At 45.9% G+C, this 16,893-nt stretch overlaps 1 protein-coding gene across 1 annotated transcript in view; it reads left to right on the top strand.

The window, feature by feature from the left end:
- Nucleotides 1-16,487, top strand: part of SPOCK2 (SPARC (osteonectin), cwcv and kazal like domains proteoglycan 2) — a 70,078-nt gene extending 53,591 nt beyond the window's left edge. The window contains exons 5-11 of the mRNA XM_066621593.1: nucleotides 602-716; nucleotides 5,404-5,518; nucleotides 8,035-8,154; nucleotides 12,706-12,924; nucleotides 13,873-13,935; nucleotides 15,436-15,573; nucleotides 16,342-16,487. Coding sequence (XP_066477690.1) covers nucleotides 602-716; nucleotides 5,404-5,518; nucleotides 8,035-8,154; nucleotides 12,706-12,924; nucleotides 13,873-13,935; nucleotides 15,436-15,573; nucleotides 16,342-16,487 — 916 coding nt within the window. The remainder of the gene's footprint in view (nucleotides 1-601; nucleotides 717-5,403; nucleotides 5,519-8,034; nucleotides 8,155-12,705; nucleotides 12,925-13,872; nucleotides 13,936-15,435; nucleotides 15,574-16,341) is intronic.
- The last annotated feature ends 406 nt before the right edge of the window (nucleotides 16,488-16,893 follow it).

Here is a 16,893-nt window from a genome sequence, read left to right as displayed (position 1 = left end):
TAAACAGCTCACCCCTTGCCCTTCCCTCCCTGTCGGGGTAGCCACACGTCACTCCTTTGGGCCCCCCCTTCTTCTGCTCCATCGCATTAAATGCTGTCATCACGCTCACTTCTTTGTGGGGTGATGTTTGTTTATTTTCTGGTGGCCTTTAAGAGATCCCCTCTTGTTTCTCCTTTCGTGAACAAATCCTATAGTTTAAGATTGGACTTATTGTCACAATTTCATGGACTGTCAAGTTTTGTGCTTTTAACGGCAGCCACAGCAGACAAAAATCAGCAGGTGATGCTTGTCCTTTTGCTGTATTTCTGTTATGCAAAGTTTTACTTGTTGATTTCTGCCTGTTGTGCAGCGGTAAAAGGCACAGAGCCTCTGGCTGTACAATGGTGACACCCCTTGTCAGACCTGTTGGTGCAATTTAAAATAATGATCTGCTTTTTCTCCTGTGGGGAGCCATTTTCAAGTCTGCAAATTGGGATCTTTCACATTCCCTAAATGCCTCTGAGCAGAGCATGCCATGTGTGAGTGTGTACATGGTGAGGACAGCCCGGCATTAGTATGTGCTCCTGTTTCTCTCTTATCTATTTCTCTCTTGCACGCTCAGAATCAAGCAGCCTGCCTTGAAACTCCATGGAAACAAGGAGAGCTTTTGCAAACCTTGTCACATGACCCAGCTTGCATCTGTCTGTGGCTCCGATGGACACACTTACAGTTCTATGGTGAGGAGAAAATAACGAACACTGAAAACAAGATTGATTTGTACAGGGTGGAGGGGTGACATTCTCAGGAAAAGATGCTGCTACACTTTCTGGTCTCGGAGCTCTTTGACCTGTGTCCTTCTCACCAGGGGCTGCCCATCCTGGAGGTGGCCCAGAGGAAGATGGGTAGACTCCCTCTTGTGTGCAGGCAGCCTCATGGGAGTGGTTGCCCGGGCTGCCCGGGCTGGCATCAGCCCCCAGGCGCCCTCAGGCAAATGCCAGGGAGTCAGCACTGTGGGGCTGTGTGTGGATAGATTGTTGTGCCTGTTCTGTGGCCCTTCAATGAGGACCGGCCCCAACCAGCAAGTGCTTGGCTCAGTGGACCCCTCCCCTTATCTTGGCAGTGGATGTTGGTTGCAGGCGGTGAACTGGGTTTCTTCCCATTGCTTCTTTGGGTGACAAGCCAGAGCAGTAGCAATGGCATTCTAACTGGTAGACAGTCATCATGTTTGTTCCCACATAGTGCCCCACACAGCATTATGTGCAGTGCTGCAAAGGGCATCATGGGGGAACTAATATAGCAGGTGCTTGCTGGCTGAAATGCTGTCTTCTCTGTTGTTGGCTTGCCCCCATCTCTGGTGTGATGGTGAAAATGCAATTCTCCACCACAACCAAACTCAAGTTAAAGGGTAACCCAACCAAAGCCAAGGTCAAAGAAGGCATCCCACCTAGTAGGGGCACCCTTGAGCTAAAGGTGGGGTGACTAATCTCAGGCAAACAGTTAAAAGCTGCTTCTGTTACAGGGAAGAAGGTGCTCTGTACAGATTCAGAGGCACTTTGTCCTGAGATCCTTGTAGCCTGCTCAGGGAAAAGATGCTCTGAAGCTGAGATGCCAGAAGTCTCAATAAGCTGAGTGGCAACTCTGGCATCAGCTTGCTCTGATTCTGCACCTGCCTTAACTAGCATGTTTAGCAGATAATGTGAATTTGTCCTCACCTGGCCATAAAGTTTATGGGGTGATCTTTGGTTGGTCACTATTTCTCAACCCAACCTACCTTGTGAGGTCACTGCAATCTGAAATAGGGACAGGGAGAGAACCATGTTCACGGTCCTGAATTCCTTGGAAGAAGAAGAAAGCTGGAATAAAAACATGGTAAGTAAATGTGAGTGATCTAATGATATAAGCAACATATCCTTTGGGAGGGGGGAATGCCAGGCAGACCCATATGCTGAAAAACGAAAGATCCTTTTCCGTGGGAGTGGCTGGGCAGTCTTCCTCCTCTAATGCTAAACCACTCGCATTGAACCTGCCCCACCACTTAGAAATTTAGTTAGGATTGGGCTGTAAGTCACTTGTGCTTTCTCTTGATGCATCTTTAAATGTCCAAAGCAGAGCTCACATACAAACTTTGTTCACCTTGGTTCTTTCTCATGGATAGAATTTTGCTCTCTGTCTGTTCACGTGTGGTATCACAGGATGACCCTGAGGGAAATCACTCCCCCTCCCCATCTTATTTTCCATCTGTAAAATGGGAACAATCCTTGACTGCCTCATGTAAGATTGCATCACACAAAGTCATTGGAGGGCACTTCCACATCAGCACCGTTAAGAAAATGATTTGTTACATATTAGCAAGAGTGCCCGTGATGGTCTATTGAATGCTATTAAAGATAATCACCCAGTAATAATTCCTCAGATACATCTGCTAATACATAACCAAATCTGCAGATTTTTTAGACATTATATATGGCCAATTAGTGGAAGCTCCAGAGGTGGTGTAATTGGATATTTTGAAAGATAATATCTGAAGACGTAATTATAATCTAGTGCTTTTCGCCTTTTGAGAGCGGCTAAAATAGTCAGCACTAAACACTGGAAATCTGTGAACCTCCCACCAATGTTAACAGTAGTAAGGCAATCAATCAAGGTGAAGCTGGAGGACAAACAGGAGTTTGTAAGAGAGCTGAAAATGAGAAGCTTGGTTTGCAAGAAGCATGGTTTCCTATAGTGTGTACATACACAAAGAGGGGTGTGTGTTTATTTTGACCTCTAGTCAAACAGGTTTGACAGGTTTTGAAACAATAAGAAAGCCTTTCAACCCTGTTTACTGGAGGCAACTGTAAGATAGTAGTAGGATGCACATAACAAGCAGAAATATATATCTCTCTCAGCTGACATTCAGCTCACCATCCAAGCCACCGTCTGCCTCGCCAGCCTTGATTGTAAAAGGGAGAGCATGTGTCAGAACATTCAGATTAAGATGGCAGACCTTTTGTATTTTCTGGAAACAAAATGACAAGATGATGAATGCATTTGACTGGTTTAAATGTGGTAAATGAATGTCATTTTAAAAAAAAGACTGATTGCAATACTAAAGTATAACAACATTTGAGGACAGCTACTTTGCTTCTGGACAAAGAGGATTCACACTGGCCTCTGGGTAATGGTGCAGTGGTGTCATTTGGACCTGGGTGTTTTGTGTTTTTCATTACACAGTACAGTGAAGCTCTACAGGGTAGTATGACTCATTGAGTCCAAGCTCATTTGGTAGCCCCTGTGCCTTGCCGACCTACTTTTTTCTGCCTTCTGGCTGTTGGAATAGGGGATCCTGCTCAACTAAGCTACAGTCTTCAGTGCACACAGTTGCATCTCTCAAAATGGGCAGTGTGTCTTAGAAGAAACACCTTCTCCTCCCACACCCAGGAATAGACTGACTCAAAAATCAACCTCAAGCAAATAGCTGATCATTCCCCTGCTGCACATCAGGGCCAGATTTCATACAACTGCAAGGTCAGCCCAGACCATGGAGAGGACATTCAAAGATTGTTTTGATCAGTGACAGGGCAAATGGCTCAGATGGCTCTGTTGGGCAGCTGGGGCAATTGCAACAGGCACTGAGAATCATGAGACTTTTCATTGCCACCAATATTGAACACTGATGCAGGGCTGAGAAGGAACATTCAAACAACTGCTTTGCCACATGGCTGACAATAATGGCTACTTTGAATTTCCTACCTGCTTTGATCTGGTTGGTGTCATACAAATTTTCTTTCATGTCCTGCCAAAAGAATTGCAAGCACAGATGCACTTCACTTCCTGACCCTGTGGGATGTTTTGCACCAGCCACACCCACCTTCTGTGTGACTCACTTCAATGCTGATTTTAATGTTCCTGTGGTTGATCCTCCCCCACTCACTTACCCACCCATCCATTATTAGAATGTTCATGTACACCTCATGAGATCATTGCAGGTCAACCAATGGTTGGAGAAACATTTATAGCTTGCAGGAAACTGACAGCCTGCTTGTAGCCCATTATGCATCTAAGAATGTTGAAAAGCCTTAGCCTGATTAGTTCAAAACCAGGACACAGGAGGAAATTTCATTCGGGGGAGATTAGTACTAAGAAGATTCATTGTTATTTGCATTGGTGCCTCATTGCCTGAAGCGTTAAATAGCAAAACAGTAACAAGATCAGAAGAGCTGCCTGCCACAAAATCCTTAAGTTACAATTCTGCCCTTCGAATTTGTAAGGGTCAGTGAAGTGTAGAGCCTTGTAGTTGAAATGTAGAGCCTTAGATGTACTCATTTGACAGGTGTGTCAAAGCAGAGGACTGCCGATGGCTCGGGAAGAAGACAGAGAGACCCTCCCAAGGGGCCCTGTGGCTTATGTGTTTCCCTGAACCACATTAAAATCCTGTGCCTGTGTCATCCAAAAATGTTAACAAGAAGGCAGGAGGAATGCTGTGATGTGTGTAAATTCGGTTTAACTTACCCATTTGCGTCTCATCCTTAATCTCGCCACGTTCTGAAGTGTGCTATGAGATTCTGCACAGGACTTTTTCACACAGCATAGAATTAGTTACAGTATTGCCTGTGATGTGGTGATGGCCACTGGCTTGGATTTGGAGAACTAGTCAATGGCTCCTAGTGATTATGACACTAAGTACAGTTCATGCATCTGAATTTAGGAGGGGAATAATGGCAGGAGAGAACTATGCCTTTCTCCCCCCTCCCCCCACAGGCTTTCCAGAAGCCGTTGGTCAGTCACTGTGTGAAACAGGATGCTGGACTTCATGGGCATCTGGCCTGATCCAGCAAGACTTGCCTATTGTTCTGATTAGGAATTTCTTTGACTGGATATTATTCCAGATTCAGGCTCTTTTATACTACCATACGCATACTTTGCAAGATCCAGTGTGACACAGGGCACTTCTTGCACCCCAGAATTAGATTTACACTGAATCCTAATGCATTGCTCAATGGAATGTTAATGCTCAATATAGGCTTCTGTTGATCTCCCTGTTCAATGTGTTATGCTAAAACTGGTTAACCGATCAGACTTCTGTCAAGAAGAGATTAGGGAATAATTTACAACACGTTTAGAATTATTCCATCTTTTATAAACCTGTATGTGAATATTCAGTCATTGCATTGCCAGTGAACCTTCTTCTTGTTTTAAAACTCAGAATTAACGTTGCCTCTCTCCTGCTGTATTTGAACAAAATTCACAGGATCTGAAAAATGGGGAGGGAAACAGCAGAGTAACAGGTGAGCTGAGACCAGGGTAGTTCATGCTGCCCAAGTTTTACCTGCGTGCCAGCAATGCCTGGATACTTGCATCTTTGAGGATCTTTCCAGTTTGATTATCAGGTGCTTAGGAGGGTGTCTTTCACCTGAAAGTGACTTTTCTTCTCCTGTCTTGCAGTGTAAACTGGAGCAGCAAGCTTGCCTGACCAACAAACAGCTGACAGTCAAATGTGAGGGGCAGTGTCCATGTGCAACTGAGCATAGTCCCACCTCGACCACAGATATCAAACAAGGTCAGAGACAGTCTTCTGCAAATCCTCTGGTGGCTGCATGCACTTTCCCCCTGTCTCTCTTGCTGCTCCTCATCTTATATAAATCATGGACACAAAAGCAAGCAAAGAGAACAGGGCATGAGAATTCCCCATTGAACCATGTCTGAGGGCCTCAACCTTCTCTGACCTTCATGTCACATGCCTTTCCTTGCCTGAATGCACACAGGAGCACTGAGGCTGCCATCCAGATACAGGCAGGTTCCCTCCTCCAGGAAGAAAATTCATCATAGTACTGCCCTCATTCTGTTGTTTGCTATGCAGGGAACATGAGTGGTATTTCACATCTCCCTGTCACCTGCCCTATCATACCATCAGGGAACATCAGCCATCTTCTGACTTGTGAGAGTTTAAAGTGGGACCCAAAGCACTAAATGTTTGTGTCCAATTTCGGATTGGGTTCAGCTCTAACAAAGTTTGGTTCTGTCATTCTAGTTTCCTTGCAGGTTTGCAGCTGTTTTGAGCAAGGGAAAGGTAGAATATTTATTTATTTTAGTTTTTATATGCCACAGGCCCAAGGAGGTTTACGTAGGTAGGGTAGTCATAAACCACCATATTTTTTTTCAAATGGGGTTTTTCAATTCACCAGATGTTTCCATCCAGCTGCAGCCAACATCCTGGCCATGCTCTCAAAGCTTCACAGCAGCCCTCCCTCAGTCAATCCGTTCTCAAGATGTTATCCATCCGTATCTGATTCCTCTGCATTACACTCATTGCACACCCTCTCACAGCACTTTCCAAAGTGCATTCTCTCACAGTGCCTTTCATGAGGTCTGTCAGCAACATCTAGTCTCTCATCCAAGATGAGAACCCAGGCTGATCCGGCTTAGCTTCTTCAGGCAGGGCAGCAGCTCACCCTCCACACCACATCCCTTGCCCAATATGAAACAACAAGTAAGTCTATGAAAACGCATATACTGTAGCAGAGAAAACAGAGAGAAGAGTAATACATATACATGCATGATCTAAGGAAGACCTAGGATGAGAGATCCACTGTGCATCTCATGCATATACAGGAGCAGACAGACAGTCTTTACATCGGGAGAATGGTCAGGAACATGGCTAGCAAAGCTGTGGTCTTTGGCTGGACAAACTCCTGGAACCCTTTCCACCATTCAGACAGCTCAGACTTGCATCTGATCTATCAACTGTTTGAATGATATGTGTCAGCTGCTATTTTACTGTTATTGCACAACATAAGATGTGCAATGACAAATTAAGATGCAAGGAAAGGTATATCATGATTTATGTTTCATATGTATATCCTGTGAATACCATCCTCCAAGGACATGAAGGCAGTAAACAGGGCATCCCCCCCCCCTTTACAACATCCCTGTAAAGTAAAGCCCTCAGTTTGGCTGTACTTGTCGTAAGAGGCAACTAAACAGCCACCGGGTAGATGGGACTAGTTAGCCTGGGAAGGCAGCTCATCTGAGAGAAGGAAAGCTGATCCCAAATCTCCACTGCCTTGTGGCTACATCTAGTTATGAAAAGGCTTCAGGAGTCAACTTCGAGGCAAAATCCAGAGCTGGAGTCCCTGAGGCGGTTCATGGCTGAACACAGTCGCGTTCTGGCAACTCCTGCGACTCCGCTGGAACCAACCGTATTGGCCTCTGTCTTTCCATTGGACCATTTCAGCGACGTGGAGAGGGGGGATTTGCTACATGGGTAACATCCTATCCTCCATACCTACTTTACCCAGGCTTCGTGCACTGGAGAGGACACTCTGTTCCAGAACCACCATTCAGAGCGTGATACCATAGTCTTCCGAGACTGAAGGATGCCAACGTGTAAAGTAGGTTAGGTTGAAAAATGGTGACCAGCCCCAGCTCAGCCAGTGAGCTTCATGACAGAGTGGAGATTTTAACTAAGGTCTCACTTTTCTTAGGCTGACCATTTGTTCCATTATAAACTGTATACTGTTCCAGTATATATACTGTATACTGTATTTCAAATTCTTTTGCCTTCCTTGTCCCTCTGCCAAAAAAAGTAAAATAAGTTTCATGTTTACAGCCCAGATGAGTGGACTTTCTGCTGCAGAAGTGTAGAGATGGTGATCTGTGAAAGACTCGTTCCAGTTCTGCGGCCAGAAGACATTGTGTAATTTAAGGCCCTGATTGAAACTGACAAGGATTTCCAAACTGTGTGTGCTCCAAACTGATGTTGCTGATCCACCCCTTCCCTGCCTCATCCATGGGATTATGTGTCCCGCCCCACCTCATCCCCCACTCTGCCCCACACTTTAAATTTACCGCATGGAGATGGACAATCAAGCTGTATTTTCTCATTGAGACTCAAGAGACCATTGCATGTAGACACACACACACACACACACACACACGAACTTGTGCAGCACAATGACTCCAGTTTCAATTTCTCCACTGCAGACTAGAGGGCCTGAATATCTTTCTATTCATGTGATTTTTTTCCTCTGTATGTGTTTGGGATGCTCAGTTAATAATGTTACATTTGATATGCAGAGACTTGTACTGGACAAGACTTGGCAGACTTGGGGGATCGGTTGCGTGACTGGTTCCAGCTCTTGCATGAAAACGCCAAGCAAAACAACTCTGGAAACGCAGGGGCCAGTCCAGTGAATGGTATGAACCTTCCACCCCCATACCTCCAAGCCACATCGAAAGTTTGAAATAGACTCAAGTTATCACTGTACCGATTCCTAATATCCGTTGCCAATGCCTTTATTTTTCTTGAGACTGAACCAAATTCAGAAATGCTAGGCTATGTGGTACAGCCTTCCTAGTAATGCAGAGTGCAAGTCGAGGACTACATGACTGACTATACCCTTATGTCAAAAATTCCCTCTCCATGAAAAGCTTTCATGAAAGGGAGAACAGTTTTTCCCCAGACTTCCTGACATGCTAGCTTTCTGCATGCAAGGAGCTTTCAGTGTGAGAAAACATTTCAATATGTGATACATAACTACAGTCTGAAGTGGTACAGTCCTAGAAGGGCTATATGATATTTCTGACTCTAGCTCAGTTTAGGGCGCAATCCAAACCCACTTTCCAGCAACGGCATAAGGGCAATGCAGCTCTGAGGTAACGGAACAAACATTCCCTTACTTTGAGGAAGCCTCCGTGAGTGACACCCAACTGCAGCATGCAGCACATGCCCCATTGGCACCGCTATGCCAGTGCTGGAAAGTACTGACATAAGGGGTTAGGATTGCGTCCTAAGTTGTTTAATTTCCTGGAAATTGTGCCAGAAAGAGCAGAGCCAGGTAGGAAGTCAGTTTTAAATGACTGGGGATAACACCCATACATACCTAGCACCCTCAACAACATGGAGAGAATGGTGTGAAAACTCTACTACCATTTCCCAAGAAATGTAGAGAACCATTCACTTTGAGAACCATTGTTCACTTTGAGAACCATTGTTGTTGGAAAATAGCATACAAATATTCTTAATCGGAATCATTAGCATGATTGTTATCCTCATCATCATATTCAGCTTTGGCCATTTTGCTTTGGATGGTGTTAAGAGTTAACTCACACAGTTATTTTTATGTGTGATGAGGCTACACTGTGGTGCTACCAGGAGTATTATTTTGAGTGTGGCAATTAGTCCTGAGGCGTGCGGAGGCTGAAAACAATTGGCTTACAGAGAATCCACAGGGGCTCTCATTGTTCCCATATGTGGAAACCTAAACGCATAGTGTTGCTTGCTTGTGAGCAACAATGAAATGACCACCAAACAGGTACCATCATGCAATGCTGAATACAGAAACTGCTTTCTGCCCACTTCCAAGGACCAAGCTAGACAATGCACAGGTTGTGTGATTGGGGCATGTGTGTTGGGGGGGGGGTTCTTTTGTCATGTAAAATGACATCCATGTTGGGGGGGGGGGATCCAGGTCAGGACTTTGAGGATAGGGAGATTTTAAACCTTTGTGTCTGCTACAGTCCTGATCTGCATATTCCAACCCTGAGCCAGCTATTTTGCTCCAGGAGGGAAGCCTTCATTGGTGGCAATGGTTAACTGCAACCACAGTGGTTAGAAGCTATTAGTCATGTTGGGGGGGAAAAACAACAATTTGTGACTTTACCATATAACCACCCATATCAAAAATGTTTTATTTCTGTTGGCTTTTGGTCACCTTTAATGTGATAGGCCCAGATCCAAGATGATAGGATTTTGTAGCCATATGGTCATTTATCTTTTCTTAAGGGTGGATTCAAAGGAGCAGCTACTTAGTGGCATGTGTAGCAAAACCACTGTGGGCTGCCTGATTGAGTGTGGTTCTTTGGTCATGTGACTGCTTTGAGCACAGGTGAGGGCTAGGAGGGACATTAATTCCAACTCTGTCGGTGAGACCTGATTATGATTCATTGCACAGTTAAAGTATGTAATGGTCTCTAGAGAAGGCTAAGCAAAACAGGCCCCTACTCCAAGGGCTTACAGTCTGATTTTTGCAAGCAATTGATGCAACTGAGATGAGAGAAGAAGGACCAAACTCATACACTCTTTGTAGTTTGGTCCATTTTCTTTTTCTGCTTGGGGGGAAAATAGCAAATAGCAAATAGCTTGGGGGGATGCAGATCATCATAAAATCAGGGTTCTGGAGGGGCTTTTGCACATCCCCTGCCATGGTTCCCATCCCAATCACATCCTCCCATGTGAGCTTACAAGTAAAGAAGAAAAATGGGCCAAACTCACATTCTTTGTAACATGTACTTTTGACCTTGCAAATGGAGAGGCTAGAATTGAATGTGAGGAAATGGAGTTATAGGGACACATTCCTCAGCCCAACTGAAAGAGAACCTAAAGGGGTGAAGCCAAAGACTTTTTGGAAAAGGGTTGAGCATGAATTTGAAAGAACAGAAGTCGGTGTTCTGGGAGGAAGCTCCAAATGGAATTCCCAGGTCATCGTACTATCCCACGGTGTGCAGACTAGTCCACGTTGTCCACGAGTAAGCTACAAATAGTGGGTAAGAAAGTCCTCTCTGTCAGAGGTGCATGAAAGATAAGAATAGGTTTAATGTTTAAAATGCGTTGACCTTGTATAGGTCAACCTATACATGCGCTGTGCAGGGATAGAGGGAGAGTAGAGAGGAACCATCAACTTTGTTGGCAAGGGACTGCCTTGCTGAAATGAAAGGGTACAGCTTCTCTTTTGCATGAGAGTCATTTGTTCTAATGTAGCAGACACTTCTAGTAGTTTGTGCTTGTTCTGTCAATCTTCATTCCACCGAAGGCTTCCCCTCTTATTATCTTCCCTCGTGAGGCCAGGCTGTTTTGTTTTGGCTTTGGAACACCTTCAGAGCAGCACCCCAGAAGTAGCCACATTAGAACACTAAACTGGCCCTTCACATGACTGTGTTTGTTTATACAGTATTAAGCAGTTCTTGAGCTGCGATGGCTTTAATCCAGTGGGGCTTTGAGTGCATTAAGGCAGCGTTTGTGGCATTCTCATTGGCTTTGAGAAGCCAGCCCTGGTCCTCTGAAGACAAGTCAGGACCTGTGGGATTTTTGAAAGAGTGGTTTGCATTGGAGTGCTGGCGACAGAAGGAAAGGGTTCGTCACTGGCTCACCATGAACAGGGTGCATTTTACCATTAAGACAGGGCCCTCTCTTGCTTGCTGGATGGGTGGAATTGTGCTTCCTGTGCAGCCCGCCCACTCTGCGAGTTGCTGCTGTGTGAACAAAACAAGGCAAATGCTTTTTAGGCAGTTATTAAAAATAAATCCCCAGCCCCCGAGGAGAGTTGGCAGGTTGGTCCCAAAGCACACATGGTCTGTGAAGTGCGATCGGTCAGGAGGAAGATCATTAGTTTGAATGTCACTGAACAGAAACCTCCAAGCTGGAACATTTTTCCCAGGGGACTTGCGTTGGATGAAATCGGCCCCACTCGCTACATTTCAGGCAGATGCTCCTCTGCTGTGTGCTTTTGTCCCTCGGCTTTTCTACGCAGAGCAGTGAGCCAGAGCGGGGTTTTTTTTCTTCCTCCAGCCGTTAGAATGTCCATCTGGAGCCAAACTGGTGGGGACAACATGCAGTGCAAATGCAAGAGACAGGGAAGCAGATATTGTTGGAAAATTGCATGACCAAATATCCTTCATTGGCAGCTATTTTTTCCTGGAGAGCTGCTTTGAGAGAGGGGCTCAGGATGCCGAGCCAGCTCTGCAACCCCAGATCCTAAAAGTGACCATCCTCCCTTCTCCCCCATTCTTTTGCCACAGATGCCACTTCCTCGATACCTTTTCTGCTGCTAGGTTGGCAACAAGAAGCAGAGACAGTTGCTATCCCACAGCAGATCAGCTTTGGCTCCTGGGCCTCCCACAGGATTCTATCCCATATGATTGCTTAATATTCTGTTTGCATAACTATGTTTGTAGAATTCAGAATTCCAATGGCAGCGAGTTCAGGCTTAGGAGGCATACATTTTTTTTCCAGCACAGAAGTTCAAATTCTGCCACATGTGAACAGCAACAAACCTAATCCCTTTTCTAAAGATGAATATACATTGAATCCTTTCAGTCCATCAATGAAAATGTCTGTACCAAAGAAAGCTGAATCCTGTGACCTGTATACATTATGCAAATGTCTGCCACTTCTAGTTCTGGAGCTTGGCACAGTTGTGTATGGCACTGAGAGAGCCCTTCTTCTAACCCACTAGGCATTTTGCTCTTCATTTTGCATGTAGCTTCTGAGAGTTCCTCAGACATTATCTAGATTTTATTTTTTTTCACATTTTTATATCCCCCTTCCTCCAAAGAGTTTGGGGGTATATAGATAGTTTCTCCCCTCCTTTTGTCCTCACAACAACCCTGTAAGGTAGGTGAGGCTGAGACTGGCCCAAGGTCACCTGGAAGCTTCGTAACTGAGTGGGGATTTGAACCTGGATCTTCCAGTTCAACTCTCAAACCACTACACCTCTTGGCTCTCTCTCTCTCTCTCTACATTTTCAAGCCGATCTTCATGATCCATAAGGCTAGGACAGCAGGCTTGCTTCTTTAAAAGAACAAAAAATAGAAGTTGAAATTTTCTGAAACTGTAATGATGAGGGAGAAGAATATGGACAGCTCATCTTGTGCCTCCAACCTTTGATGTGTACTGGAGTGCAAAGATGCATGTTCAAAATGGTGTCCTCCCTTTTCTGTCTCCCTGTGGTTTTCTCCACCTATCTGTAGTGCTGGACAAGAGCCTGGTGGCCAGTTGCAAAGACTCCATTGGCTGGATGTTTTCCAAGCTGGACACAAACAGTGACCTTTTCCTGGATCAGACTGAGCTGGCAGCCATCAACCTGGACAAGTATGAGATTTGCATTCGGCCTTTCTTCAACTCCTGCGACACCTATAAGGACGGGCACGTCTCCACGGCAGAGTGGTGCTTCTGCTTCTGGAGAGAAAGTGCGTCACCACCACAAGGTTTTCTTTAGAGAAAGCACTACTCTTGGGTGTTAGCCCCTCCCTGTCAATACTACTGGCATTCCATATGGAGTGCTGATCATTAGAGTAGGCACACGCTGACAAGTCAGCTGAAGGCTTCTCCCACTCATTCGGTTACGATACTGTGGCTGCCAGATTGTAGGGAGCTACTTAAAGGGCTTCTTGGCTCATGCGCTTATGGTGGGTTACTTACCGTGGGTTAGTGTGCTAAGCTCATTTCAACAGGATATATATATATGATGCTTTCCCCCAAGTTCTCAGAGCCCTGTGCACACATTATTGCAGTAATCCTGATAGCAGTGCTTTCCGAACTCCTACAAGGGAGTTTGGAACACTGTAAGTGTTGCAGGGGAAGGCAGTGGCACATTCCCCAGGATCCTGCTGCTGCCAGGGACAGGAGGGGTTTTTCACTTACCTGCAGCCAGTGCTGCAGTCCTGGGAGGCCTGGGGGGAGGGGAATGGGGAGCCTAAGTCTAAAAAAAGAGGAAAAAATGGGCACGAAACTGGAAACTGGAAGTGCCTGTTTTTCATACTTTTTTAGACTTACAGAGGCTTGGGGATCCCTGTGGAGGGCCCCCCAGGACTGTAGCACTGGCTGCAGGTAAGTGAAAACCCTTCTTCTGTCCCGGCAGCAGCACAATCCTGGGGATCATGTTGCTGCCTTTTCCCCTCCCCACCCCTTAAAGGGGCAGGACAAGCGCATTCCCGGCTGGTGGGTTGCAACCTTGTAGCAACTCTGCAAGGGAGACCAGTGTTGTCTATTGCCATATTTCAGTTGGGGGGGGGGGGGAGAGATAGGTAGGGCCAAAAGAGAGTCAATTGCTCCTCAATGAGTTCTTGGTTGTGCTGAGATTTCCACCAATTTTGGCAATGCTGCAATGGATGCTCTCTCTGCTTTGGGTGTTGCAGAGCCCCCCTGCCTTGTGGAGCTCGAGAGGATTCAGATCCAGGAAGCAGCAAAAAAGAAACCTGGTGAGTCCTGCAAGGTGAACAAATAAAGATTTGGGGGTTTAAGATCTTGGTCTCCCCTGATGCTTTCAAGGGCCCACATTCAAGAACTCTTAGTGCCGTGATACTGAAAACCTTGATTGGTAGCCCAGTTATATCCCTTGCTGGCCTCCAGGATTAGGGCCACCAGCGCAGCTTCTGTTAAATCCCATATACCAGCAGGGGGCAAGGATGGCTGGAGAGGTAAGTAAAGAAAACTTTTACTTATCTCCTCCACCGATGCCTGGACTCCTATGGGTCTATTCAGATCTTCATCTGCTATTTTGCTGGTGTAGAACTGTTAGAGCCGGGGGGGGAGGGGTTGTTAGGCCTGCAATGGGTATATTGGATCTGATGGATATTGCTGCTACTGAGTTCCACCCCCGCCCCGCCCTTCCCCTGATCTGCCCCTCCGCCAACATTCTTGCATTGGAAGCTGGTGTGTGGGGTACTGCTGACAGTGCACAGCCTGTCAGCTATTGCCCTAGTGGCTAGGCTCTGCAGACCAACAGTGAGGCAGCTGTGATGGTGGGCCATGGGATATGCTGGTGGACCTCACAGTCTGCCAGTGTATCCTGCAAATAGAAGGGGGCCCAGGCAGCCCAATGATAGTGGCCTTATGCTGACAGATCTCACAATCCAGGGTTGGTGCTGTCCTTGAAAGAGTTGTGGGAGATACGGCAGTGGGAGTTGAGACAACTGTTCCAGGCGGAGGAGGAGGTCACATTTGGGCTAAAGCTCTTTCTGGCCCTTCCTCCAGTCCTCTGACTACTGGTACTTCTAACAGTGACCCCTCCACCTGCTGCTTCTTAATGCCAGGTCTGTTAATAATACAATCAGCTTGATCCAGGGTTTAATTCTGACCTGCCATGTATTACAGAGACCTGGTTGGATGAGGCAGGATGGGTTGGGGTCTCCCAGCTTTGTCAGCCAGGTTTCCATGCGCCGCATCAGCAGCTGTCGCGGTGACGAGGAGACAGGATTGTGATTAAACTACAATGATCGTATCCCTTTTGCCTGTCCAGTGGTCTTCTGGGTTAAAGTGTCTCCATGTGATGCCAAAAGAGGTCCAAAATCACAGTAGAAAACAACAGAGAATGACTAACTTTGTACATCTTTCACAGAGTTTACAGAATTGTTTTTATCGGGGGGGGGGGGGATCACTCTGTGAGAACTTTTCCCCTGCCATTTTCTTTTTATTAAGGTTATTTATGATGGCAGGGTTATACTGAAATACTTATTTAACATTTAAATGTACACTTTAGTACATTTAAGTGTTTCTAACTTATATATAGCAACGTGCTGTTCTAATGGCCAATTACCACTTACAATGGGAGCTCTTTTTCTTCTTCAAAGAGTGCCTTGCTTTCCGTTCTCTGTTTAGATAAGGAGGTGGTTCATTCTGCTAAGTGAAATAACTGGTGTGTCAAAAGGTAGCCTCCCCCACCCTTCCCATGGCACCATGTTGCTGATTTTGCTTCCCAGGGGTCTTCATTCCCAGCTGTGATGAGGATGGGTACTACCGGAAGATGCAATGTGACCCAAGCAGTGGGGAGTGTTGGTGTGTTGACCACCTTGGGATGGAGCTAACAGGAACTCGGATGCATGGGAATCCTGATTGCGGTAAGGCAAATGAAACAAGGAAGAGGAGACCATGGTGGGGAGGGGGGAGGGGAATAAATAAATACGTTTCACTCGGAACATGAAGTATGATTTTCACACGGACTGGTGGGAGGGCAGGCAAGCAAAGAAGCTGTATTGTAGCAGCAGCAAGCATCGAAAACCATTGACCTCTTCTGTGTACACTTAGGCATGAGGGCTTGGTGATTCGGCAGGAGGTGGCTGTTATGCTTTGTCTGTCATTTCATGATCTCACCTTTCCTGATCAGTGGGAGAGTTGCAAAATAAGATCCCTTTGGAGGAGAGAGGCTGGAGCTCTTTGCAGTGTGGTTGTTTTCAAGGTATAGGTTAAGCAGTTTTTTAAAGGACAGAAACAAGCAAACCATGCCAGTCTTCAAAACCTCAGCATCCTGGAAACCAAGAAGGACTTTTTCCTGAAAGCTCATCATGACTTAAACAAAAGCTGGTTCTATCCTCGGGGTGGTTTGCGACTGAAAGATATAGTCCAAAGCGGCTTCAGACAAGAGCAGCCCAATTGCTCATTAGCGCCATTTCTCTCCATCACCAAGTAGACCACACCAAGTACCTTTTTTTAAATAATGGCTCACAATGTTTTCGTCTTTGCAGAGTTTATAGTCAGTAGTGACCACTGCAGTGCTTTAATCTATGCTGGAGTGGACAATGGAGTAACCTCTCATGTCCCATAAATCTGAAGCCAAATGACTCTGTACGTGTTTCCTACCAGTGTCTCTCTTGTTCTTGTTGCTGCAGATGACATTGTTGGGTTCTCCGGGGACTTTGGGAGTGGTGTCGGCTGGGAAGACGAGGAAGAGAAAGAGACGGAGGAACCCGGGGAGGAGGCTGAAGAAGAGGAGGGAGAAACGGGAGAGGCCGATGATGGAGGCTACATCTGGTAGAAGCAGCTAAGAGCACAGTTTGGTCAGGATGCTGGCTGTAGGGCTGGGAGATAGCAGTCAACACTCAAAGGAGAAGAACAGCTTAACAAGATGATCAGGAAACACAGTTGAATGTAACTAACTATGGCAAAACATGTTTGTGTGAATGCATGTGTGAGTGTGTGTGAGAGAGAGCACGCCTGGATGAGTCAGTTCTCTTTTCATGGCCGTGGGGATGATCTGCTTTCTCCCAGCTTAGCAGAGATTAAAGCTGTAGCAAAGCAAAATGGGAGAGGGGATGAGAGAGAAGTATTCTGCAAGGAAGGTTTAGATGGTCTTTTCTTAATTTGATTATTAAATTGTGAGTGACACATTTCAGCTCCTAGCCATATTTGCAAAGATGCGAGAGATCTACACAAGCCTGCTC

Source organism: Tiliqua scincoides, chromosome 3 (genome assembly GCF_035046505.1).
Source record: "Tiliqua scincoides isolate rTilSci1 chromosome 3, rTilSci1.hap2, whole genome shotgun sequence".
In the NCBI taxonomy this organism is placed as follows: Eukaryota; Metazoa; Chordata; class Lepidosauria; order Squamata; family Scincidae; genus Tiliqua; species Tiliqua scincoides.
This window is presented reverse-complemented; position numbering and strand designations above follow the sequence as displayed.